This window comes from Coffea arabica, chromosome 9e (genome assembly GCF_036785885.1).
Source record: "Coffea arabica cultivar ET-39 chromosome 9e, Coffea Arabica ET-39 HiFi, whole genome shotgun sequence".
Lineage (NCBI taxonomy): Eukaryota > Viridiplantae > Streptophyta > Magnoliopsida > Gentianales > Rubiaceae > Coffea > Coffea arabica.
In genome coordinates this window covers 37,637,971-37,663,078 of record NC_092327.1, presented here as the reverse complement: position 1 = coordinate 37,663,078, position 25,108 = coordinate 37,637,971, and the positions used below count along the sequence as shown (strand labels likewise).

Here is a 25,108-nt window from a genome sequence, read left to right as displayed (position 1 = left end):
ATTAAGCAAATTAGGCAAAACTGTTCTGAAAAAGGATATTCTTGAAATACTTTTACCTTTATGAATGATTTGGGAGAACAAAACTTAATCTGGTTTAGTTTAGAGTACTAGCATAATCTGGTTTTAGTTTTTCGTGATGCCAAAAGTTACCCTACTCTCAAGATATCAAAATAATCAAACTATCAAGTTGTATGAGAATCATAACTAAACTAAAAATGGACCCTTTGTCAAAATGGCAAGGCTTAATCAAAATACGTATTGAATTATTATAGACAAATTATTACTGACCATTCTGATTCTCAGACACTTTTTCAAACAAATTTATTAGGCCAATAATAATAATGATATCAAGCCAGGTGCACAACTCTAAGTAAATTAAAGGGATGATAGAGCAAGGTAATACTTAGGAATGACAGTTTTCCAGAAATTGACTTGAGATACAAGGAGAGCAGTGTAGAATCTCATTACAGATACCACAAACAAATATCTTTTCCTTTCATGGAGAAAGCTGCAAAAAATCAAGCAGTCACGTCTTTCTCCAAATTGCCATTCAATCCAAAAAACTGAACAGCGTAAACCCCAACAGGGTGAATATATTACACTTCAACTAATAATTGGTAAAACTGCCTCTTTATGATGATTTGATCATGAGCTCTCAGTATCTGAAAGGTACAAAGTAATCATAGAAGAATAGTCAGCCTCATTGAAAGAAGAAATATGCATGGTGAAAGACAAAGAGGACTAAAAACAACTCGATAATTGCAGTACTCACTCGGAACAATCAGCCAAAAGAATCACATCTACAATCCTGTAACAGAAGGCCCTGCAGAAAAAACACGAGGGAACAAGAGAGCTATTCCGTGGCCTCAAATAAAACTAGCCACCAACCCATCAACACATTATATTTTTGTATTAACATTCTTCAATATCCTAACATAACAAAGGATGCGAGGGGAGAGAAGATTCTACTGCCCAAGAATAAAGGCACTAATCTCTGCCCAACTTGTGACTGTGTAAAGAATGCCTGAAAGGCCCGTCCATACAGCTGAGTTCCCCTCGACACATCCTTTCTGTTTCTCAACCACGCCAGGAAACAGCGGAACAAAAGTAACACCAAAATGACTTCCTACTCTCCTTAAACTAGTGCTTGAGCCAAGTACAATGCCAACATCTGCTTCAAGTAAACAAAGCAAGTCACCCACTGAATCTCCAATATACACAATCAGATTCCTTCTGTTGTTGCTGGAGTTCTGTAAGATATCACTAAACGCTTTAAGTTTGTCAATGGGAGACTCCACTTTCTTAACAATTTCACCCGTTGATAATGAGTTTTCGTAAGTAAATTCATTAGCATGCACATTCAGGGCATTTAGGCCACCTGCAGAACATAAAACAGAAGCAGAATGTAAAATACTTAAAGCTCCCGACTTACCTCCATACAAATAATTCTTTATGAGAGGCAAGAAATGATAAAACCAACTTTGCACACAGTGAATTTAGCTAATGTTGAAAATAAAGAACAGATCAACCAAGTGTTCCTTCTGGTCCATTTATCTGTAATTTGCAGGTGCACCATTTTACCAATATTAAAGGGTCAAACAACAGTAGAGTCGGGGCCAGAATAAGACGACTATGGAAAACATAAACAAGGCAATGTGTATTAAGTTGGCCTTCCAAAACTTCAATGGTATATTGAAAACATGACAGAGCACATTTAGGAGATTACTTGAGCCTAAGCCAGGGATTTTTCCCTAGGTTTTTTTTCTAAAAGATAATTGGAATGCTTTCTTAAAACTGAACAGGATTAAAGCTCCAGGAGAGCACAACAAGCTCTGCTCAATATGGTGAGGATGCTAATAGTCGAATTCCATATGCAAGAATACAGTTTTCAAGTTCCAAGCACATAACTGAGACAAGAACAAGTTAAACTAACACCTTTGACACATTTAAATATTGTTCCAGTACTTCATTATTAGAAAGCCATTAGGCAGCAAAAGATTGAAACTGCAAAATAAAATTTAAGTCACATTTTGTAATTCTCTATTATCAAAATTTAATGCCAAAAACATTTTCCCTGCATAACCAATTATAGTTCCTATTATTCTTTTCATCAACTTATCGACCATATAAATTGCGATAGCAGCAAAAAACCATCTGTGGCACTTCATGCTCAATCTCATGCAAATCTACATGGGAATTTGTATCTATAACCACTTTAAAAGATCAACTGTTGGAACACATTGGTCAAAATAGTAAATGGGAAATCACCAAATTGCAAAGACTGGAAGCCCTTGAACCCCACAAGCAAAGCATCAAATCCTGATATATATAAGACCTTCAGTCTTCCTTTACAAGAACTGGGGTAGTCATGTGAAAATAGGCAGTTGAAATGATCCTGCTATTACATTTACCTAAAACATAATCCAGTAATAGAAGTTGACATCTAATCAACTGATAACAAGGCATCACTTGTGATACCATGTAATAGCTGGGTGACAAAAGCGTGTTTCATCCAGAAGCAGTAGAGTAAGAAATAAATAAAAGATAGCTCTTTGCAACCAAGTATAACAAATCTATCTCAACCTAGTATAAGCTAAATGCAAACACTAACATCACATATCGCAATTCTGGGAATTAAAGAACATACCTGCAGAGAAGGCAGACCTAATAAGATCAGCACACCAACAGTAGGAAAGAATGTGGACCTTTACATCCAAATTCTTATTCCCTGTGATGCTCTTAAAGAAATTGATACAACCATCTTGGAGAATCAGACGCTCCCCAGCACGTCTTATATCTTCAAGATTCAATCCCTTGAGTACCCCAGACTCAATTACCCTCAGATTTGCTCTTTTCTCAAAATCTGAAAGTTGCTCCAGAGCATTGCGTAAACGTTCATAATCAAACTTATCAGCTGTAAAAATGAAAGTTAAGAGAAAGCTTCATTAATACACATCACCCTTCACATAATTCAGTTCATAGTAAACCTCAAAAAAATCAAAAGATAAATGGAGACAGATGATGGAATAGTTACCTTTATCTGAAACCAAAATGCTCTCAATGCACTGTTCATACTCTTCTGTATACTGCTTTGACAGAAACCCCCATCTGCTCCTCAGATCAGCTGACGACATCCGAGCAATTTGAGTTTCCAGTTGACTTTGATCAGACTTTTGCGCTGTTATGATAGCAATTTGCGCTAAGATGGCAGATGAATCAACCACAGTGCAGGTCAAATCAAAGTCAGAAAATATAATAAGTTGATCTTTTGTTTCTTTGTGTAGTTTTGACAGAGGAACAACAGTTTTCTGCCCAAGTGGCTGAGCCAGAAAAAAATCCAGCTCAAGTTTCATTGCTTGATGATACAGCTTTTCAATGATGTCAAGCTCTTCACCAGTCAACGAAACGCTTAATTTATCCAGTAAGTCCTCAGTTTGCAGAGCCGATGCCTAAGTTTTAAAAAAAATATATAATTCATAAATTAAAAAAAAGAATGTGTAAATAATAATAGGGCGTGCAGATGAACACATTAATGCACTTTAAACAAAAGAAAAACAAGTGAAACCCGCCCGTAAGGCAAACCAATTAAAGTACAAAAACCAAAGAGACAAGAAGAAAATGAACCTGGAAGCCATCAGAGTAGTAATTGTCAATCCATTTCTTGTAGGGATGAGTACTTTCACTCTCATCAAGAAGTGCCTGCAATTCCTTGCCCAGAAATGCATAAAGCCTCATGCAGGGGGTCATAGCACCTAAAGTATAAGCCGCCACTTTTGTTTTCTCAAATGGAGTTGCAAGTTTACCAGGGGCTTTTACTCCTTCAACCTTCCCCGAGGCTGTGGCCAACAAAAACTCCGTGTACTTCAACGTTGCAGGATTAAGTGTGCTTTCTTTGGCTGGAGCAGTTTCCCATTCCTATACATCATGTAAACAAAATTGATTTGTTTAACCCAATGAAAACTATTGTTCAACCAATTAACAACATTCACATATTGCTGAATCAGAAGATGTACATCTACAAAATATCATAAGCATCTAGCTACTTTGGCAGTAAAAGTTAATCAACCATGTAGCCACGTCTATGTCAATTTTCCATGTAACCATATCAGACCCATTGTAACGCAGAATATTCCCACAATAAACTGGGAATATCTTTATTCATTTAAGTTTGATTCTCTTTTCTCGGAGAAGCTACACATAGCATTGCTCTTACAGGTATAAACCTTAGAAACAGGGTTACTCACCTTTTATATAAGAGGGCAACTATAATAGCAGATGGAACTTTTAGAGCAATTTCTCTGCCTAACATTGTATTGGGTACACTCAACATTTAATGATTAGCTGAATTCGTAGAAAATGGAAAATTTTTAAAAAAAAACCAAAAATTAGATTGTTATGATGCAAAGCCATGCATCTTTTGCATTAATAAAGCAAGACCAAATAGAGGAGTATTGGAAGTGCAGCAATGGAAAAGACAAGTTCTGAAGTAACCTGTTTTTTCCCAGATGGAATCATGACAAATTTCTTTTTCATGCCATTCAACAATGCCAGCTAATTCAGTTGCAATAATTCGGAGGTGGGAAAACAAATATGGTTTCGTCTTTAAAAGCACCCCCTCTACTTGGTGAACAGGGAAAAGAGAGTTGTTCGCACAACAATGCTCCCCATATTTAGGGCCAGGAAAGCGAGAACAGGCAGGAAGCAGCAGCCCCAACCATGCCAAATGAGAGGCTCTCCACAGTGGCTCAAAGATAAATATTACAACCACGAATTACTGAATAATGCAATAAACATTAAATTTCATGGATTGGTCAGGAATTCTTCAACATCTGTCTACAAAGTTACCTATGCTCTTGATGACTATAGGCCCCATTTACTTAATGGAGACATTAATAGAAAAATTTCACCATTTGGCTAGTGGGAAATGAGAGTATTAAAACACTTTTCCCTGCTTTAACTTACTAATTTGCCTTATGCGCCTCATGGTCTAAACTTTATCCTACCATAGGAAATATGATATATTGGTAAAAGAACAAAATACCATAAATGTTTTCAGAAATTATCATTTACCCAAGTGAAAGCTTCACCTAAGGATAGAGATCATACTAAAATTGGTAAAATGTAAGGCCCCGTTTGCTGGACAGGAAATTACCCTTACAGTAAGCTAATCCTCTTCCAAAGAAGTATAGTTATATATGTATGCAAAGATATATTATCCGTTGGACATAGAAGCTAAAAAAGCACTATATCTCATGCTCAGATAATTACCAAGCAGAAAGGGATGGGGGAGAAGAGGGGCTTATAAGTAGTACGTGGCTCATAAAATTCCTCTGTAAGTCAGAGTTTGTAAATATACCACCAAATTTCATTTCATTTAGACTTGGCTAGCAACTATCTGTGTACCAAAAGCGACTTAGGAGTGGCAATCTGAACAATGTGTCATTAATTGGTTATATATAAGAATCACTACCATTAAATCAACCTATTTAATGTTGTGTCTTGACATGTCATGTGATTACCTATTCATGACTACAAGCATCGATAGTGCCTACCTAAGAAAAAACTAAAAAATAAAACTTGCCAGCATACCAAACGTTAATTTCCTTCACAAGGAAAAAATTAAGTGATTTCATTTTTTTTGAGAAAAAAAACATCAAGTCAAGGTCCAACATGCTAAACAAAATGATTATCCACATCACCAAAAAATTAGCTAACATCAAGTCAAGGTCGTACATGTCTGAGTAATTCCGGTAATTTCAAAATGCACCATCTACAAATTCTGGGGAAACATATCCTAGGGGCAAGACAATTGACAAGAAGAGTTGCAGCCAATGTAACTATGGAACATCTTTGTTTGACACTAGTCAACTCTACAATTAATCAATCAAAGACAAAGTCTCAGGTATATATCACAATGATTGAATCATCTTCTCATGTGCTTACTGCAACTCCATTGTTGAAAGGTTAATCGAGTCACACAAAGAGTGAGAATAAGGCAAAATAAGTAATAACTTCATGAGAAGTGGATACATAGATCCAGTTGAGAGCGTCCTTACTTTTGTCTAACCAGTTATTCATTTTAGATTCTAGCAATTCGAATCCCCATTTTCCTTAAACATGGTATTCCCTTGAATGCCATAAACCACAATATGATGCATCAAACATACTAATTTGGCTCCACATAATCACATTATATTGCAAAGCCACATTCCTTGGCATTTGAACATGTCCTTTGGGACATATCCTGCACATTTTCCTTCAATATATGTGCTTCTTCAATGTTCTTTTGTCTGCAGTTCAAACCTTACTATTAGACAGAGAGATTTATATCCAGCAAGATAATTATCTATAAAATGCAGCAAAGGAATTGGTCTCCTTCATCAAGTCAATGTAAAATTTACACCCATGTCTCCCATAAGATAAATAATTGCCATAACTAATGCCTCTCATAAACAAATTATAGCACACAACTACGCATTTGGCAAGAGTACATCTATCTGATAGTTTTAACTTAATAGCTTCAAACCCCAATGCATAGTGGGCCATTATCCCTACAATTGAATGCATGCAAGCAAATCATTTCTGCAATACCCAAAATTAAGAAAAAGTAAACAGCACATGCATAAATTACGAAAATCTTACTTGGATGAATGAATTATGCATTTTGAGCTCTTGAACCACATTCTTCCTCAATTCATTGATCCCAATCTTCGCATCATCATCATCTGCACACTCCTCTGCCAATTCATACCTATCATTTGTTAATTTATTCCAAGAAGTTAGAAAGACCTCGTTTCCTTCAGTTCTTGATAACCACTCACGCTCACTCCAAGAACACAAGCCTCAATAATAAATTAAAATTTTAAAAAGCACTTCCAAAGCCATGTAAAATCTCTTAACAGTTTCTTCCAAGGAATAAAGAAGAAATAACCCCGATATTTATACGACAATCTCTAACCAATCGCTCCTATCTCACTTACCTATCCCTGGTGTGCCTAGAAAAGAAGAAATCAAACAAGAAAATCAAATTTCACTAGAATAAAAGAAACCCACCAGAACTTAAACCGACCAGAAAAGAAATAACCCCGATATTATACGACAAATGAAAATTTAAACACAGAGAGAGAGCGAGATCAAGAAAGAGGGGAAGAGAAAATACAACACTTGAATAAAAAAGAGAAAGAAGATGACGTACGCTTGAGCAAAAGCCTTGAGAAAATAAACATCCTGAGCAATGTAATGGCGGAAAGCATCGACGTTCAACTTCCCAGAAGCCAAAGACACCACGAACGGAGAGTACAAAGAAAGCGTGGACTCTTTCCTGTACTTGATCCAGCACTTGCTCGCTATGCCCACCCCATCATCAATCTTCGTTGTCGTCGTCGTCGCCGGCGGCGGCTTTGGAGTACTCACCGTCGCCATCGGACAACTACTGCTGATTCTTCTCCGCCTACTGAAATCAGGACCAGACAACGACAGCGACGATACTGATGATTTAAAAAAAGAATTGGAGTTGAAAAAGGGTAAATTGGAGAGGGTATTGAGATTTCTGATCAAAATTTGGGGAGCTGGCTTTTGGAATAATAGTCGCATCTAGTACGGGTACCAGTACTCTAGTCTATACTACTTCTACTATGCCATGCTACTTTGTACTCGCCCATTTGGAAACGGGAAATGGGGGGTTCTCTTTGATTTGTCAAAATTTTACTCGATTGTTAGTCGTGAAATCTTTTTTCCTTTTTTTGGGTAATTGTTTATTTCGTTTTCTTCTAAAAGGGGCCTTTTTTGGATGGGTTGGGTTGGGGTGGGGTGGGCTGGGAATAGGTAAGGACCAGGTGGTGGGGCTGGGGCTGGGGTTGGCGATTGGCGAAGGCGTTTTCATTGATTGCTGGAGGAGAAGTGTGATACAGGCAAGGCAAGTGTATACCGTAAAAGGGATTAGGCTTACCAAAATGAGAAACATAATTGGAGAAATCCATGGGGCTAACTTGCAACTTGCCATGTTTTTTAGTACATATTAAGCTGTAGTCTGGTGATAGGATAGCAACTCTTTTTTTTTTTTTTTGTGGGCTAAAGAGGCATTTCATATTTGGATAAAGGACACATCAAATGACAAATTTGTGTTTTACATTTCTTCATAGCCAACCGTCTGGCAACTACTCCAGAATAGCAACGGCAATTGCTGTGTAAGGCCTTGTTTATAATCCAATTCAGCATTTAAATTTAATAGATTCAGATCTTAATATATTCAGATACGTTTGATAACCAAAAATTGAATATCTGAATTAATTAAAATAACACTGAATTTTTTAGATAAAACTTGCTCTGAAAAATAAGTGATAAACTATTCACTTATCCACTGAATGTGATATGCACTCAAATGTATTAGATTTAATACTTAATAATTCAATAATTTAATGGATTCATACTTCATTTTTCAGATTTCATTTTTCAGATCTCAATTTAATCAAACGCATCTCAAATCTCCTCAATTGGAACGGGTTTAAGTCATTTCTTTTCGGGTTGGGATATAATCGAGTCAAATCGAACTTGAGTATGGTGGTACTCAATCTCAACTCAACACTAGGGAGACACTGGTCGAACTCGAACGAGCAATAGAAATGGAGCTCAAACTCGAGTTTGAAGAATTGTTCGAAAACTCGAAATCGACTCAATTATGCTCGATTTTCTTGCGATTATAATAGAGTTTGAGTCAAGTGCTTGAGCTCGAGATCCTTGTCCAATTAAAAAAATACACAATTTTGTTTTTTACCTATCAACTTACTTTTTCATGCGAAATAACTATATGACCTATAAATACTTTAAAGTTATAGTCAATATTCTAGTAATTTATACAACTCCCAAATCTAAAAGAGTAAATGTAATAACTAAATATATTTTTTTAATTAATTACTCGGTGTTCGATAAGGTTCGACAAGCCTTTGAACCTAAAAAAATAGTACTTGAATTCGGATCGAAATACTATCGAGGCACTCGATCTTGACTCGCACTCGATCAAAGCCGAGTGCGAGTGCAGTTCTTGGCCGCAAGCGATTAGTTCGGTTCGATTATATCTTTACTTTTCAAGTGTTTGGATTGTGAAAACGATAACAATCGTTACAAAATATTCTTGTTTGATACATTTAGAACCGTCAATGGGAATGGAAGACAAATTAAATAATATTTTTTTATTAAAATGCTAATCTCATTAATAATCACTATTACCATTATCAAACTGAAGATATATATGTTGTCCAAAAGCCTTAAGAAATAATATTCTAATAGAGGATATAGTTGAGCACTAACAAAACATAGAGCAACAGACCCTGTCACTAAAATTAGGGTTATTATCACTTTACCCCCTTCAATTATATCACTACTATCAGTTTACCCCCTAACGTTATCTTTTAGTCACTTCACCCCCATAAGTAATTCAACTTAATATGTTAAGAATTTTTGGACAAAAATACCCTTTTATTCTATAGCATTACTATATTGTTATTATTACTTTATTCTTTTAAATTATAGTGATATAATCGCTTTAACTCCTGACATTATTTTCTAGGCATTTTACTTCATTGTTAATCTAATTAGTATGGTCAAAAAATTTTAAATATATTGACCATTTTATATATATAATTAAAAATAGAAAAAGTTGGAATGATTATTCTTCTTTTTTTCACTTTAAAAAGATCCAAAATATAAAAATAAAAGAATTTTCTCAAAATTTTTTCATATTTATTAATTCTAGGAAAAGAAAAAGAGATATGAAAGAAGGAGACAGAAAATTAGATTTTGTAAAGAAAATAATAAAAAAAAATCTAACATTATTGTATTAATTTAAAGTTGTTGGGATAATGATTGAAATCTGGTGGTAAACAGTAAAGTAAAATAATTTTAAAATAATAAAAATATTTAATTCTTTCTTATTTATATTTTTTTAAAAAAAGAATCGAGCTCTCTCTCTCTCTTTATCTCTGTCTTCCCCTCTCCCTCCGCCTCCCAATCTTTCTATTTGTTTTAATATTAATAAGATTGAAAAGAAGAAAGAGATTAATACTTTGACTTTTTTTTTTGATACTAAAGATGAAAATAGCCACTTTAAATTTTTTATTATTTTATTATACAAAGAGGAGGGTATTTTCTCTAAAGTTTTTTCTAACTTGCTAAGTTGGTTTAGTGGTGGGATAAATTGCCTAAAAAATAACTCTATGGGGTAAATTGATAATAAGGCTATAGTTTATGGGGGTAAAGTGATAATAACTTTTAGAGCTAAACTTGTCTTTTTATTTTAATTAACAAATTCCGTTAAGTTTGACCGTTAGTCTTGGGGGTAAAGTGACTAAAAAATAACGTTAAGGAGGAAATTGATAGTGGCACCAAACGTTAAGGGGGTAAAGTGATAATAACCCCTAAAATTAATTTCAAACCTTATCTGATTTTTATTTCAAATAATGGAGATACAATATCAAACCAGCATGAAAGTAATGATTGTCACATGCTATAAAGGAAGAAAAGATGAGGAATATTACGAGATTTGTTATACAAATACATATAAAATAAATTAAAATGAAAAAAATGACAAACAAATTTAGCCACATAATATTAGCAAGAAAAGAAAACCCATGAAATTTCATCAAGATGAAGAGAGAAAGAATTGTCACTTGAATCAACAGAGTACAATCAATCATAAGTTTCGATAAAAGAAAGGGATAATTTCATAAACCTCCCCTGAGGTTTTGTGAAATATCACCTAGCTCCCTTGAGGTTTTCAAAATCTCACTTAGCACCCATTGAATTGACATTTTGGTAACATTGGAAGCCCTTCTAACCAAAAGTAATATTAAAAAATTCATGTTTGAGGAGAGAGATTATTTTAGTGCCTTTAACACCCTTAGGCTATAAAAAAATGAACATTTTACAAACCAAGGAAAAAAAGTACTAAATTGGAACTATCTTAAAAGTGAGGATATGAAAATTGGTAAGATTTTATGTTACAGCCAATAGTCACGTCTATAGTAGGAAGAGATAGTAAAAGCAAATACTATTTTTTAAACTATTTATACAAATAGAACCCTTCATAGCGTTAAAGGTAATTAGCATGTAAAATCATACATTTGAGCAAAAAAAACTTAGTTATAGATGAAATTTAACTTCAATATCATACAAAAAATTTACTCAAAATAGACCGACTTTTTTATGGATGCGAAATATGAAAATTTTATTATAGAAAAAGTCAGAATTTGAAAAATTATTTGGAGTTTCAATTACTTTATTTCTCTTGCGCTCTACATGAATAGGAATAAATAAATAAATAAATAAAGTTGTGAAACACCAAAAAAGGGAAAAAATAAAAAGAACCTGCGGCTATTTTTCTCCAAATGCATTGAATATTTCATTGATTAAATCCTATATTTCATTAACATTTGCAATTCAATAATACATACATATATATGTATGTTTGTATAGACATTGTTAAAGAAAAGTAGGAAATTTAGCGAAAGAAAAACAAGTTCAGAAAATTTAAATATGAGGGTATTATTGACAATTCATCACATTTGATATTAGTATATGACCCTACTATCACTTCAAGGGTGCTAAGTGAGATTTTGAAAAGTTTAGGGAAGCTAGGTGATATTTCATGAAACCTCAAGGGAGGTTTCTGAAGTCAAGAACGCACGCATACAGTTAGAGTAACACTCGGGGAATCACCAAAGAACGACTCAAAGGACAATTTAAGGGAGACCCATAAAGCAACCCGATTCAGCCAATTGATGATAGAACGTGGCACCTGTGGACCTTAAAGTCAGAGTAACTACCCCACGATTTTTCGATGTGGGACGGGAAGCCCCACATCATAGTTCTCATAGACTTGCCATACCATAGAGTTGCTCTCATAGTTCTCAACCAAGCATCATGAATGAAATTGACACTTTTAATAACTCATAGTAGACCCCTAATACCGTCAACCAAACTGAGTGCCTAGTAGTACCATGTTGGGTATAGTGGGCTACAAGAATGATTTTCTGTTCGTTTCCCTTGGAGTATAGCATTAGGACTACCAGTTGGAAAAGTGATGTTCAGACCCCTTTTTTTGGGTGATTTCAATTCAGTCATTGTCACAAGTTAGGACATCTTTTGAAATTATAAGAATTTTAGGGAGGTAATTATATATTATCACTAATACAATTCTCGATTATAATAAAATTTAGATACATAATGTTTTATAAAGAAATAATCCGTCATTACCAACAAAGCCATGCATTAGATGTTCAAACTTTAGTGGATTGAATGTGAAAGTATGTTTAGGGTGGCTATTTAGACAATGAGGGATTGGAACCTATTTTTATGTATTTTTGGTAGGTATCATATAACAAGTTAGTAACTTCTAGCAAATGGAGTACCGAGCTAGGCGTTGCTTATGAGAGGAAGATCCAAATTTTATCATGGAAATATTTTTCATTCCTCATTGGATGATACATTACACGGTGAAGTTGATTCAATAATAGTGCCTCATGGAACTTAATCTCTGAAACTTGTAACGGTTTGTTTGGATAGTAGATTATTTGGCCAAATATATTTGTTGACATCACCATTACAATTTTCAATACAGTTTTTTATCTCACATACATCACATCACAAAAAGTGCTACAGTAATTATTCCAAATAATATTTCAAATAATACCCTATCCAAACAAATATGCTACATCTATGGCATATGCTAGATCAAAGTCTATCTAAATTTATACCCAAAATGAGCTTGCATTGTTTGTATAAAAACTTTTTGTATCTTTCCATGAATACTTTTTATGAAACGGTACATATATTCCTTGTGTCCAAGCTAGAAAATAGAAGGTCTTGGTCGGTGGAGATGAATAAAAGAGGATTTGTACGACAATAAAGATGTGTGGTTAATTTTGCCTCGAGAAACCAAATTTTTAGCATAGAAATTGCTGTAAATAGAACAAGATTAACTTAAAGCACTTGAGCCAGTACAACCCAATCTTCTTTAATTTCCTAACCGATTTGCCATGCTAATAAAATCAAATTTCAAATAGACATCATGATATGCAGCCACTTTTCGAGATCTCAATTCCTACAAGATGATCCAACCACTTTTATTACTAACAGCAGCCGTAATTTCAAGCATCAGATTTGGTTCTTGTGAGATCAAGGATGTGCACATTGTTGAAGACTCGAGGCCTATAATCTTGTTCGAGAAATTTGGATTTGCTCCGGATGGGCACGTTGACATTTCCATAAAACGTGTTTCTTGGAAATCAAAACATCAAAATGCGAAACTTGATCTTTCTTCCATGGGATTCTTTCTTGTTAGAGATGTATCCTACCCCCAAATCCTGAACGAGTCTTCTTACACAGATGGCTTCTGTGTCCTGTCAAGCATGTATGTGCAGAATCTGTTCGGGTTTGACAAGCTTGCCCCTGATTCGACATTTAATACCTCTGCAGTAATTGACCAACCTGATGAATATAATCTAGTTTTTGGGAATTGTCAGACAGAATTTCATGTGAGTATGAATGTTCACACAGAACTGTATAATATACATGACGGGGAGAAGGATTTCCTCCCAGCAGGTCAAACTTCATTGCCAAAATTGTATTTCTTCTTCTTTCTGGTCTACGTTGCAATTTTGGCTGTATGGGGTTTTATTTGCATTAAACAAAGGCTTACCGTCCACAAGATCCATCTGATCATGGCTGCATTACTTCTTTTCAAGGCACTTAAGATGATTTGTGCCTCTGAGGACAAAATGTACATAAGAAAGACCGGTACTCCTCATGGATGGGATGTGGCTTTCTACATTTTCGGATTCTTGAAAGGTGTCACTCTTTTCACCGTTATCGTTCTCGTAGGAACAGGTTGGTCATTCTTGAAGCCATACTTGCAAGAACGCGAGAAGATTATCTTGATGTTTGTAATCCCATTGCAAGTTTTAGAGAACATAGCTTCAGTGGTCATCAGTGAAACAGGTCCCGTGAAAAAGGACTGGTTTGCATGGACTGAAATGTTCTTGTTGATAGACGTCGTGTGTTGCTGCACCATTTTGTTCCCTATCTTCTGGTCTATCAGAAGCCTAAAAGAGGCCTCGAAGACTGATGGAAAGGCAGCTAAGAACCTTGAAAAGTTAACACTTTTCAAGCAATTCTACGCTGTTGTCATTGCTTATCTGTACTTCACAAGAGTTGTGGTTTCAGCAATTGGGGCTAATATCAATTACAGGTACGACTGGGTGCCGGTAGCTGCAGCTGAAGGAGCAAGCTTGGTGTTCTATTTGTTTATCTTTTATCATTTTCAACCAGTAGAAAGAAATCCATACTTGGTCATCGGGGATGTTGAGGATACCACCAGAAATCAAACATTAGAAATAGAGGATCCCATGGAATCCTAAGTAGTAGAACAGGAAGGATCATGGTGCATTTTGCAAGTTTGTTGCTATTCAATGACTTGCTGCATTGATAGTGTTTCTATTAAGATACTCTTCATACCTTTTGCTATCTCTCGTCTTATCCGGTAACCCTTTGGATGATTGGCCTCCCTTTTTACCTGACTCTTGGACATTTTAGTGGTATGCTGGAGCAGGAAAATGGATTCAGTGAGCTTGAGTTGATAAATATTGCAGGACTTGTGTGCTAATCCCTGTGATCTTTTGGCATCAAAATAAAGACATGAAAATTATAAGGTTTAAAATCTCTCTTGGACAAAAAAGAAGGAGAAGAAGAAGAAGACGTAATAGTTGTGTACTATTTCGGAGAGCTTTTGCTTCAATTAGTATGTCAAATTAAACATACATGCTTCGAACCCGTTTGGCAAGTGAATTTTTTGGGTGTTTGTCTTTACTGTAACTACAGTAACCTCAAAAAACTTTTTAAAGTTTTTAAACTATATACTTCAAAATATTAAAAAAAAATACATTTCAAAAATTTTTTAAAAAACTTCTAGGGTAAGTTACAGTAAAGTTTTAGACAAACACCCAAAAAACTCACATTCCAAACGGAGTGTAAAGTTTTCAAAATACTTGTAACAGATAAACTTGGCAAAAAAACTTGTCTTCCAAACAATGAGAAATAAGGATTACTTCGTGAAGTGTATATTCCCATAAAACATTTTTGATAGCTGTAAAGAGAAATTAAGAGAAGGGGAAACCCCCCAGAGAGAGAGAGAGACAGAAGTGGAAACCCCCCAAAGGTTATTTATTTGTTTATTTCGGCATTAGATTTTTTTCTCCCCCTTTTTTTTTTGCCTAAATTTTTTTTTTTTCAAACTTGGGTTATTTGTTGACTCTTGTCTTCCATTTGACCGACTAAATAAGCAAAAAAGAGCCCAAAAAAATCTGAAAAAATATGAAACAAAATCAAAGCCTCTCCATTTTTTTTTAGGCTTCTTCGCCTCTTCGGCTCTTTCCTCTTGCTGCCGCAACTCCAGCTCCTCCACAAGTCCACCACCATCGCTAGCAACAGGCTTGTGCACCACCACCGGACTTCACCAGCATAACTTCCCCTGCTCCTCTGGTTTATTTTGGAACACCGATTTTTTTCCACTGCTTTCTACCGTAGCTCCTCCACCACCACTGCTCCTCAGAGATTGCAGCAGCCGCTCCTGTGGTAATTTTTGGAATTCAAGCTTAAGACTTAACCAAATTATCCAATCGGTAATTTTTCCCATTTTTTAATATATCATATCCTGTCATTCCTGTGGTTGGAGCCTAAAGTATGATGAAAGAAACATCTGATGGTTTATAACCTTTTATATCATATCTTGGGGCTATTTCAATAAATTCATGCTTGGCTTTTTCTTTTGTTTAGCAAGAATTTAGCACTTGGGAGCGGCTGAAATTTTTAACCCAAAATATATATATATATATATATATATATATATATATATATATCAAAGAAAAGAGAAATCAAATTGGTGCTGACTTCCCAAAAATCCCCCAATCCCTAATTCACAGCTAAGCCGCCGGAAGTGGTGTTCGACTGCAATTGTCGATTTTTTTTTTTTTTTTTTATTGGTGAGTAGAATATATATCCTTTCATTTCTGTAGTAAAGTTGGAATTTTTGGCTCTTTGTTGTTCTTCCATTTTGGGGTTGTGGAGTCACAAAATTGACCTTCAATCCTTTTGCAGAATGGAAAGCGAACAAGTTACAGAGACATCTCCTTCTTATGAGAAGATGTACCAGATTTTCTCAGATTTCATGACAAGGTTAATTATTCTTGACTAGCTTGGTTGAAAATGAAATTGAGCTTAAAAAAAAAGGCAATTATGTTTAAATGTGAATCCTTCTACACCTTTATGACTAGCTTTATGCTTATGATTGCATTAAAATTCTGCTATTAATAGGACACAACTCATAACTAGCATTACTTAATTTTACGTTTTTACATAGGATCACTAAATTTGAGGAGCTAGTGGACGTGGGAAACAGATTTCTTGTGGGCTTTCAACAAGGACTTGGTAATTTTTAATGGAGTATGATTACATATTGCTCAGAATCAAGATGAATTCTTTTTTTCATTTGATAATTTTGATTCACTTCTGCCTACACAGACTTTCTTCGGCGACCACCAATTGACATGACTTCAGAATTGGTTGCGAACATTATAAAAGCTAATGAAACTAGAAGGCTTTCATCTTATATTGAAGCAGGATGTGTAAACATGCATGATAGAAAACAATGTTTGGGCACGTGTAAGTGTGTCTTTTATGCTTGCTTTTCAGTTGGTAGACACTATTAGAGGTGAAAAGATAATATCCATGTCACTAAATGAGCTTTAGGATATTTGGATACAAGCATGGAGATTTCTTGAGTGGAGGTCCCTGCATTATCTTTTCTACTCATTTGGCTTTGCCTTGTTATTCTATTAATTGTTTCTTTGTGGCACCTGATATATTAGATGGTCAGAGAATTTTAAGAGTTTCAAGAAAAAATTTAGGAAACAGATAGTTGAAACTAGATGTAGCATTTTTTGGATTCCCTTTTATAAAGTGCTTACATAAACTCCTTTTATCAAATTTCATTCACTTAACCTCTTGCTTCAGTTCCAATATTAAGCCGATATTTACTGTAACCTTATGATAGGGACTAAAAAAATAGTGTCATGTAATTTACTTGATGGAGCGAACATGCAGATGTTTCAAACTGTATTGTTTGTTACCGTGTCAGGATTAAACTATCTGGTGGGTGCTTGATAATTTGAAAAAAAAAGGGGGAAAATGGTAATATTTGTATCTTGTTGAAAGCTTGTTTATGCTTTCTCAGTTTTGAAGTGTCAGTCAACATCTCACCTCGGTGTCAAAGTTATCTGTGCTCTATTCTTTACTGGAAAGCTTCTATTCAATGGTTCTTATGATGTTTGGGACTTTGTCATCTTATTGTAACTCTTTTCCTTTTCTTGGTGTTATTGTTCTGCATAGAGAAGTGAGTACCTGCCATCATGGACTCTTGGACCATTTAATTGGAGGTACAAGCCCATTCACGACATTATTTTTTTATTCTTGAGTTGTTGATTGATGGTGCTACATTGTCCTTTAAGAACAGTCTAGTCTGCTATCTTTTTATGTGAAAATTTTTATTTGTCTTTAGCAGAATGTAGGACGCAGTTTACAAAATAGAAGGTGTTTCTTTGTCCTGGACATTGCATTCCTAAAAGTTGGGTTTTACCCCTCAGCTTTTGGTATTTTACCAATAAAAATGAACCCTTATTGGTGAACGCTAGATAAACAAACTTCATGTGCTGTTTGAATTTTTTCAAAAGTACCTATGTAAATTTAAATATGATCTTATTTGAAATTTTATTATCACTCCATTCTTTCTGTAATACCTTCTTGTCCTCATGCTGCTTACTGTCTCTGATTGGTAGAATAGTAGCAAAGCTTTTTCATTTTGTTTATCTATTGTTTGATCATTGTTGTTATATTGATGGGGAATGAACACAGACAATTGATTATTCCCAAGGCAGAAAATATTATCCAAAGTGAAATGTTGTTGCAATTCAGTTAAGACGTTGGGTAGTTCTGGTCAACAGAAATAGGATTTAAGACTATGCTCCTGGCTGTTGTCATATGTTGCTTTTAGTGAGCGAATGCATCCTGGAAGCTATAAGTTTGGCTGTCTAACTGGAGTAGGTCACCTACCAGTCATTTAGGAAAATTGTCTTGGTGATTAGAGGACGGGGTTCATGTGATCCATGTGTAATCTAAGCCAATTTAGACTTTAGAGGCTATGGAGGTTGCTTATCTTATAAATTCTTATGTTGTAAAAATGTCGTTTTTTACTTCTGAGCTATTAGAACAAAGGTTCTCTTCTTGCACTTCTTAAATTTCAACATAATTGATCCTATAAAAGAATTTTTTTCACGCTTTTGATGCTTACTTTTGAAACTGTCCCTGTATCAATAATTACAGCTAAGAGTGTAGTGAACGAACTCCAGTGCCTTCTGGATGATGCAGCAACAGCTGTCCAGAATTCCAATGAGAATTTGCAGGATAAAGACTTTCATGGTGACTTGGATTCAAATACAGATATAATTACCAAAGTATGATGTCCCTTCCCTTGAATAGAACCACAATTTGTTTGAGAAAATCAAATCTGGTTTTGTAGCAAATTACCAAACTAAAGAATACTGAAATTTTATTCAAATTTGAAGCGTCAAAGTAATTTCTTTTTGCTGGTCAATTATGAAAATTCACTCAGTTATTACTAATAAAAACTTATAACCTTTCTTGGATATTATTTTGTCATTCGTGTTGGTTATGTTTGTCTAGGAGGATTTCTTACCCGCCCATGTTCAGAAACCTGAAATTACTGATTATGCTGCCTTAATGGCTGTTATATATGGTATGGTCAAACAAGACTACGAGATGCAGGTTAGCCACCTCCCTTAGTGGTGATGATTGTATTCCAGATATATATTCTTATGTTCTCCTTTATTATGGATGAAGTTTCCAAACATTCACCTGTCCCTTTGATTACTCTCTAATCAGATCACTGACTGTTGCAGGAAAGGATTGTTTCCTCTCTTAGTTTGAAGTCATCATCGGGTGAAATGGAGAGTTATTGCCTCATGTGGTCTCTCCGGCCCTTTATAGACGATGAAATCATACATAAAGCCTGGAGATTGATTCGATGACTGCTTCTCTGTTCTTTACCAGCTCATTAAGGAGAGCTGATCTTTTACACCACAGAATTGGTTCTGCAATTCTACCGGGATAACATGCATGTACGTGTAAAATGCATAGCAACATTTTAGTGACAGAATGTCAAAATAATTGCTTCCGGAGATCGAGTGAGTAAAGTTGTTGTGAGGAAAGAGGTGTATTGTAAACAGTAGTATTACTAGCAGTGATCTTTGATCTTTGAATGTATATTTGAGTTTGACATATCAAACTTGGATGCTGTGGAGTAATGAATTCTGTTCCGTTCCCTATTTTTATTGTCTTTTTCCTTCGACCTTCTTATTTCATTCTTCTGGATATAATCAAGCATCTGGGAGTTCTAATAATAATCTCTTTTAGAAAATTGTATTTAGTCACTTCAATATGGAACCTGTATGCACTTGACTTTGTCGTTAATAATTGATATCAGAGAGAACAATTCGTATGGAAAAATCATTGCTCTCGAACTTTTTTTCAAATGTAAATGGAGGTGTTGAATCGAAATTTTTCAGTTACATTTTCTTCTCTCGTATTATTCAATTCATGCTTTCTCTGAAAAATTCGTTGCTGAAGAAGAAGAAGAAGAAGAAGCTCGCATGCTCTCTTCGACCCTTTTTCTAAATTTTACTATTTGCATTTCCATGAGATGAAGAGTGTGTTTCTATTTTTGGTTTTACACCCAAAGCTGGAATAGAAAATAAAGGATTTTACTAAGCCAAAGAGAAGTTTCTGAGTAGCTTTGTTAGCTTAGTTTCTTACTATTAGTAGTTTTGTTAGCTAAGTAAAAATTCAATAATTAATCCAATGGAAAGCCCCAGAAATAAAATCCACCCCAGAAGAGAAGGATGGTATGGCAAGGAAACAAAAAATTAGCAACTTCAGTTCCTTTTCGCCCCCTCTGAATGGGGACTGGAGCACTGCAGTTGCTCAGCCTAATAAGCTCGTCTCCTCCTCCTCCTCGTCATAATCTCTGTTCCCAAAAATTCTGGAAAAAGAGCCAAAATCCAAGTAGCCAAAACAACCATACTGGGTTCTCTTTCTCCCCAAAAGCCGGCGGAAGAGTTGGTGGGTCCGAGTGGGAGAGGAGCAAGACCAGTACCAGCACCCACGAGCCACACCGGCGGTCTAGACCCAGTTACGAGTTTGATTTTTATGAGGACGAGTTTGGGCTCGGAAACGCCAGGAAGCAGAGGAGGAAGTGGTGGTCTGAGGACTCATCACCGTGGGACACTGACATTGATGATGATGATGAACTTCTTGATGGGCTAGGGATTTTTGAAGGCTCCATTGGTTTCTCTTCCATTTTCAAGGTGACTAATCAATATCCCAATATTTCAATTATTTTGTTTTTTCTTTTGTTTCAAACAATCATACTTGAATTGATGAACTTCTGTCGAGCTTCCTATTTTTTGAAGTTTGTACTGATTATAATTTACCTTTTTCTTTTGAGAAAGACAATTGACTAGTAACCTGCCAAAGCAAATAATGGAAGAAAATTTTTAGGTAGCCAAATGTTTTAGTATCCCCAACTAAAGAATTGGTTGCCCCGTATAGCTCCACTTATTACCGGTGTTCTCTTGTCAATATTATTGTATCTTGAAGTCCTCCTAAGTACCTATAGTAATCAGATTGAGGCATTTCATTAGGTATATGAAGAGTATTTACTAATCGTGAACATTGACTGCAATGAACTTGTTATATGTGGCTATCCTGTTTAATCTTTTATGTAAGAGTGCACCTGTGAGATTTCCTATGTCTGAATTGTGAGATTGTGGTTTGAAACTTTGGCTGGTTATTGTAGATTTTAGAAGATGTTTTCCTTTGGTCGTGGTTACGTGCTAGTATGTCTACAATTTTTTCGTTTGTAATTCTGATCATCTAACTTTTGCCAGTGGCCATTATGTAAGAAGAATTTTTGGCAGACATTGAGAAAAATCTAGATTTGAAATGTCGGTTTCCATTTTTGAATAAAAGACAGAGCAAAGGGAATTCATAACCTGGGTTGTTTAGAATGACGTTTGTCACTATAGCTTTACATCTAAGAAATTTATCAGAAGACCAATCACAATTACAGTATAGCACAACATTTGGGTCTAATGCTGGGCAACTAGGCTACCGTATGACATGGATGCCCAATCATAAATTAAAGTAGTTGCCAGTTGGTTATTCTTATAATGTGGTTCCCATAACGCGGTGAGGTCTTCGGTACCCTGATAGAGTGGGGTGAGAATACCATAATGTGGTCCAATCGGCTTGGTCTCGGGTAGTGTGTGTTTCTCATAGCTGTGGGGCATCTGGTCAAAGCTCTCTGTGCTTCTTTGAGAGGCCTCCATGTGTTTCTCACGCCTTCTTCCCAACTGCAATGGTTCTGAGCCCCTCAGAAACCCTAGTGAGATTACTGTTGGTATTTCCTAGCTCATGTGTTAATTTGGGCCAATGCCTATCATTCACCAGAAGCCCTAAAGGACAGCTTATTATTCAATAGCAAATAGATATCTGATTCTCCACCACTTCTGCTTTGGTTTCTATGTGATATAAGCAAAATGGTCTTACCTGACTTCTGCCAACTTACAGCCCTCCCAAAAATCCTTATACTTCCACCACTGCCAGTCCTCCTCCTAAAAGCTGAACAGCCTACCATTTCTTGGTATCAAGTTCCTAATTTGATTGGAGATTCCCTCTCTTCTCTAGCCAAAATGTTGCGAGTGTCCTCTTCCTTGCTCAAAACTAATCTATTGTGACACATGTTCTCTGTTCTTCCTGCCAGCAACCTGTCAGTAGGTCGCTAATTTGCCCCTTCCCTCTATGATCAAGATATATTTTTACACTGCAGACAAAAACGACTGATCTCTCTCCTTGCATGCCCCTACCAGGCTTTGACAATTTTTCATTGATTTGTTGACAAAAGGCATTTAAGAGCACATAAATAACCTTTCTTGTAATTCAAATTGTTTTTGTCACAACTGTTGCTAGTGAAGGTATTGTGCTTAATGTGGTTGTGCAGAGAATATTAGAGGAAAAACGAAGAACGATTTTGTAAGCATTGTTGTCAGATATTCTCAAAGTAGGTTAGATGATCAAGTGGTGCTTAAAGGAGTAGTTGTCTCTTTACAATGACTATTTGGAAAAGTTTAAGGGGGTGAAGTGATACAATTGAAAGTCATTGCATTAGCATGCAGTCAATGTGATAGAATTTATCAGCCTTCAACACCTGGTTGTACTCAGATTTTTTTTGTCAAATTTGGTATGACTTGTCTTTCATTTTGCCTTTAATCTATCTTCTAATTTTTTTGTGGACATTTAAGTTCGCTTGCATGTCAACAGGGATATTATAAGCTTCCTATTGGTAAATAATATGAAGCTCCATTTAATTCATTAAGTGACTTTGCTGAGCATGATTGCTTCTTGTCAATATGTTGTAACTATCTTTATCTTTGCTTTCATCTCAATGTGATGTTCCTTTTTCTGCTTCTGTAAATTAATTTGCTATGCAACCTGAATCTAACATCACTGTATGTTTCTGGGGTCTAAGGAGAACATGGACATTCCTAGAGTCAATATGGTTATAGTGAAGATATGAGTAGGTATACCTATTAAGGCTGAAGCAGAGAACAATTGCAGAGATTGAAAGATAACCTGAACTTATGGCGGATGTTAGAAAATTGCGTTTTGTTCTTATTTATTTTCCCCTATCTAGACAATTGTGATTGAAAGCTGTAGAACTTTCAACTTTGAGGTCTTGTCTCTTGCACTAATTTATAAGTTAGTAATCATCAGTCGCACCTTTTATGTTGAAGCATCTTCATTTAAGTACAAGTTGCATTATCTTAAGTTTTTCATGATTGAACAAAGTCCCATTATGAATGCAGGTACTTAGATCATTTGGCTGGATGATTCCTCCCATCATTTTATCAATGCTGCTAGGGACTGGAACAGATACCTTTTTCATGGCATTAGTTCTCCCCCTAGCTCAGTCTGCTCTTTCCTTATTATTTGATTCTGTATGGGGAAGGCCCACTAACAGACATAGAACAACATCAAAGTCCCAGAAAAGGAAGAGGACCTCTGCTGGAGCTACAAGTAGTAGTAGAATGAAAGAGGAGAAACAACGAAGGAGCCAGAACGGCAAGAGGGTTGGCGATTACTGGTCTTGGGGCTCAAATAACATTTCTGCTGAGAAAGGGGAGGAAAGGGCTCGGAACTTTGGCGGATGGGATGAGCTTGATAGAGCAGAGAGAATGCAAGAAGAGACTAACACTGCAAGAGCAAATCAAACAAGACGGGATACAGAAGGTAAACTCAGTCGAAGAGCAAGAAACAGGCATACACCACTTCTGGTGAGGTTGCTCATTGCCTTCTTCCCATTTTTGGGATTTTGGAGCAAATTATTGTAAGTATGTGGTGTCCTCTTCAGTGACGTTAGGTATCCATTCCTGGGTGACCAGTATTAATTGGTTCATTGAATTTGTTTGGACCATATGTTAGTTTCTCCATTCAAAAATCTCAAGGAGAGCAGACGCATGTATATCAGTTGTATTTGTTTTCATACGAGGTAAGCGTTTAGCTAGGAAATTGAAGCTTGTTGAGTTCTATCGTCTTCTAGTTTGGAATGACTGATTGGCAGCAGTCTCTGTCCTTGTAAATGTGTGTACCTGGAAAACGATTTGAATTCTGCACATAGATCGAAGTAGAAATGAATGGCTGCTGGGATTTGGACACTTCCTGTACATACATTTAGTTCAAAATTTTCCATATTTGCATGGATGTCTAGAAACAGATCAATTTTCCCTTATACGTGAGTTTGACAAATGATATCCATGAATTATTGCGTACAGAATCCAAAGTATTGACAGTTTCTACATCAAGGAATTGAGGAGCAAGCAGCCTATGATCCCTGTCCAACAATTTGGACAGGACGAGACAGAGACAAAAATTGTGATTCCTTTTTTGTTTTGATAACAAGTGGATGGTCATGAATTTCCAAGCGTTTTGCATTGTCAGTAACAGAGCATAATAGAGCATTTGTACAATATGCATGTCATGGAGTTTGCCGAATTATAATGGCCAGTTTATCTGACTGAAGATTAAGAGGTCTGCACTGGCTGGCAACAATTTTGTTTGATAATTTGCACCTCATCATGGAAAGCCTTATGAGCAATGGATAATTGCAAAACATGCTAAAATAGATTTCTTTGTGTCAAGCTCACATACTATTTGCAGCAAGCCTGTTTTCAAGTTTTAAGCCCCAAAAAAAAAGGTTAAAGGAGCTAGAGAATGAAAGACTTCCTATTGCAGCTCTTTTTTTTCAGTTAAATTCTTCTCTGGTGAGGCACAATGCAATTTGCTCATAAAACTGCCAATTGGTCAAAAGGATCTTTTGACCAATTCATTGGATCAGTCCATCAGAGCTGTGTGGCAATCAAATTTATCAAAATGGCAGGGCATCAATGGTTCCAGTTTTAACTTCACAAGTAAGTGTTATCCAGCCACTTGAATCATATCAACACAAATTTAGCTGGCCTGTAGTGTGATCAAACGATTGAAAGCTGTAAATTTTGGGGGTTAAGGATCTCGTTCGAAAGTGACGGAAAGGCGGCAATTATTTCAAAAAGGTTACAAGGAAATTCCATGAAGGATTGATAAAAACCACAGTGCAACCACAGCCCATTCTCATTTATTGCCAATGAACAAAAATTTATCTCAAGTCTCAAGCTAACAAAATTAAGATGCATTCCATCAGGTTATGCAATTATGCAAATAAAGAAGAGAAAAACATCCCTTGCCAAAAGTAATCAAAACTAGTACTCTTTTCGTCCCAAAACTTTCGTCTTACTTTTCATTTTGGAATGTTCTAAAATATTTTTCTTGTTTAGAAAATCAAAACTCTTTCTGGTCTATTTTCTAAATACTGTCTCTACTTTTAATCAAATGC

The 25,108-nt window shown here is 35.7% G+C and overlaps 4 protein-coding genes across 10 annotated transcripts; 3 read left to right on the top strand and 1 right to left on the bottom strand.

The window, feature by feature from the left end:
* Positions 1-416: 416 nt before the first annotated feature.
* Positions 417-7,715, bottom strand: LOC113710267 (bifunctional TH2 protein, mitochondrial). 3 transcript variants are annotated; one of them, XM_072066006.1, is made up of 8 exons: positions 7,196-7,622; positions 6,643-6,751; positions 3,625-3,915; positions 3,035-3,449; positions 2,648-2,914; positions 2,269-2,319; positions 773-1,378; positions 417-662 (listed from the first exon to the last, which is right to left on the bottom strand). In XM_072066006.1, exons 1-7 carry the CDS (start codon positions 7,591-7,593, stop codon positions 966-968), a joined length of 1,944 nt encoding a protein of 647 aa, XP_071922107.1. In that variant the 5' UTR covers positions 7,594-7,622; the 3' UTR covers positions 417-662; positions 773-965. The 3 variants fall into 3 exon arrangements, with proteins under 3 accessions (XP_071922107.1, XP_027088982.1, XP_071922105.1); XM_027233181.2 differs by lacking the exon at positions 2,269-2,319 and having other exon boundaries at positions 7,196-7,711; XM_072066004.1 differs by lacking the exon at positions 417-662 and having other exon boundaries at positions 878-1,378; positions 7,196-7,715.
* Positions 7,716-13,103: 5,388 nt separating this feature from the next.
* Positions 13,104-14,411, top strand: LOC140014713 (protein CANDIDATE G-PROTEIN COUPLED RECEPTOR 7-like). The gene has a single exon (XM_072065813.1). It carries the CDS (start codon positions 13,104-13,106, stop codon positions 14,409-14,411), a length of 1,308 nt encoding a protein of 435 aa, XP_071921914.1.
* Positions 14,412-15,325: 914 nt separating this feature from the next.
* LOC113710341 (uncharacterized) lies at positions 15,326-19,448 on the top strand. Of its 5 annotated transcripts, none has more exons than XM_027233295.2 (9): positions 15,326-15,624; positions 15,972-16,031; positions 16,147-16,224; positions 16,409-16,476; positions 16,570-16,710; positions 17,442-17,483; positions 18,427-18,557; positions 18,787-18,888; positions 19,023-19,448. In XM_027233295.2, the coding sequence occupies exons 3-9, from the start codon at positions 16,148-16,150 to the stop codon at positions 19,149-19,151; spliced, it is 690 nt and encodes a 229-aa protein (XP_027089096.1). In that variant the 5' UTR covers positions 15,326-15,624; positions 15,972-16,031; position 16,147; the 3' UTR covers positions 19,152-19,448. The 5 variants fall into 5 exon arrangements, with proteins under 5 accessions (XP_027089096.1, XP_027089094.1, XP_027089095.1 ...); XM_027233293.2 differs by having other exon boundaries at positions 15,326-15,671; XM_027233294.2 differs by lacking the exon at positions 15,972-16,031.
* A 525-nt stretch (positions 19,449-19,973) lies between these two features.
* LOC140014819 (uncharacterized) lies at positions 19,974-23,894 on the top strand. Its single transcript, XM_072066321.1, has 2 exons — positions 19,974-20,486; positions 23,046-23,894. The coding sequence occupies exons 1-2, from the start codon at positions 20,079-20,081 to the stop codon at positions 23,568-23,570; spliced, it is 933 nt and encodes a 310-aa protein (XP_071922422.1). The 5' UTR covers positions 19,974-20,078; the 3' UTR covers positions 23,571-23,894.
* Positions 23,895-25,108: the final 1,214 nt, after the last annotated feature.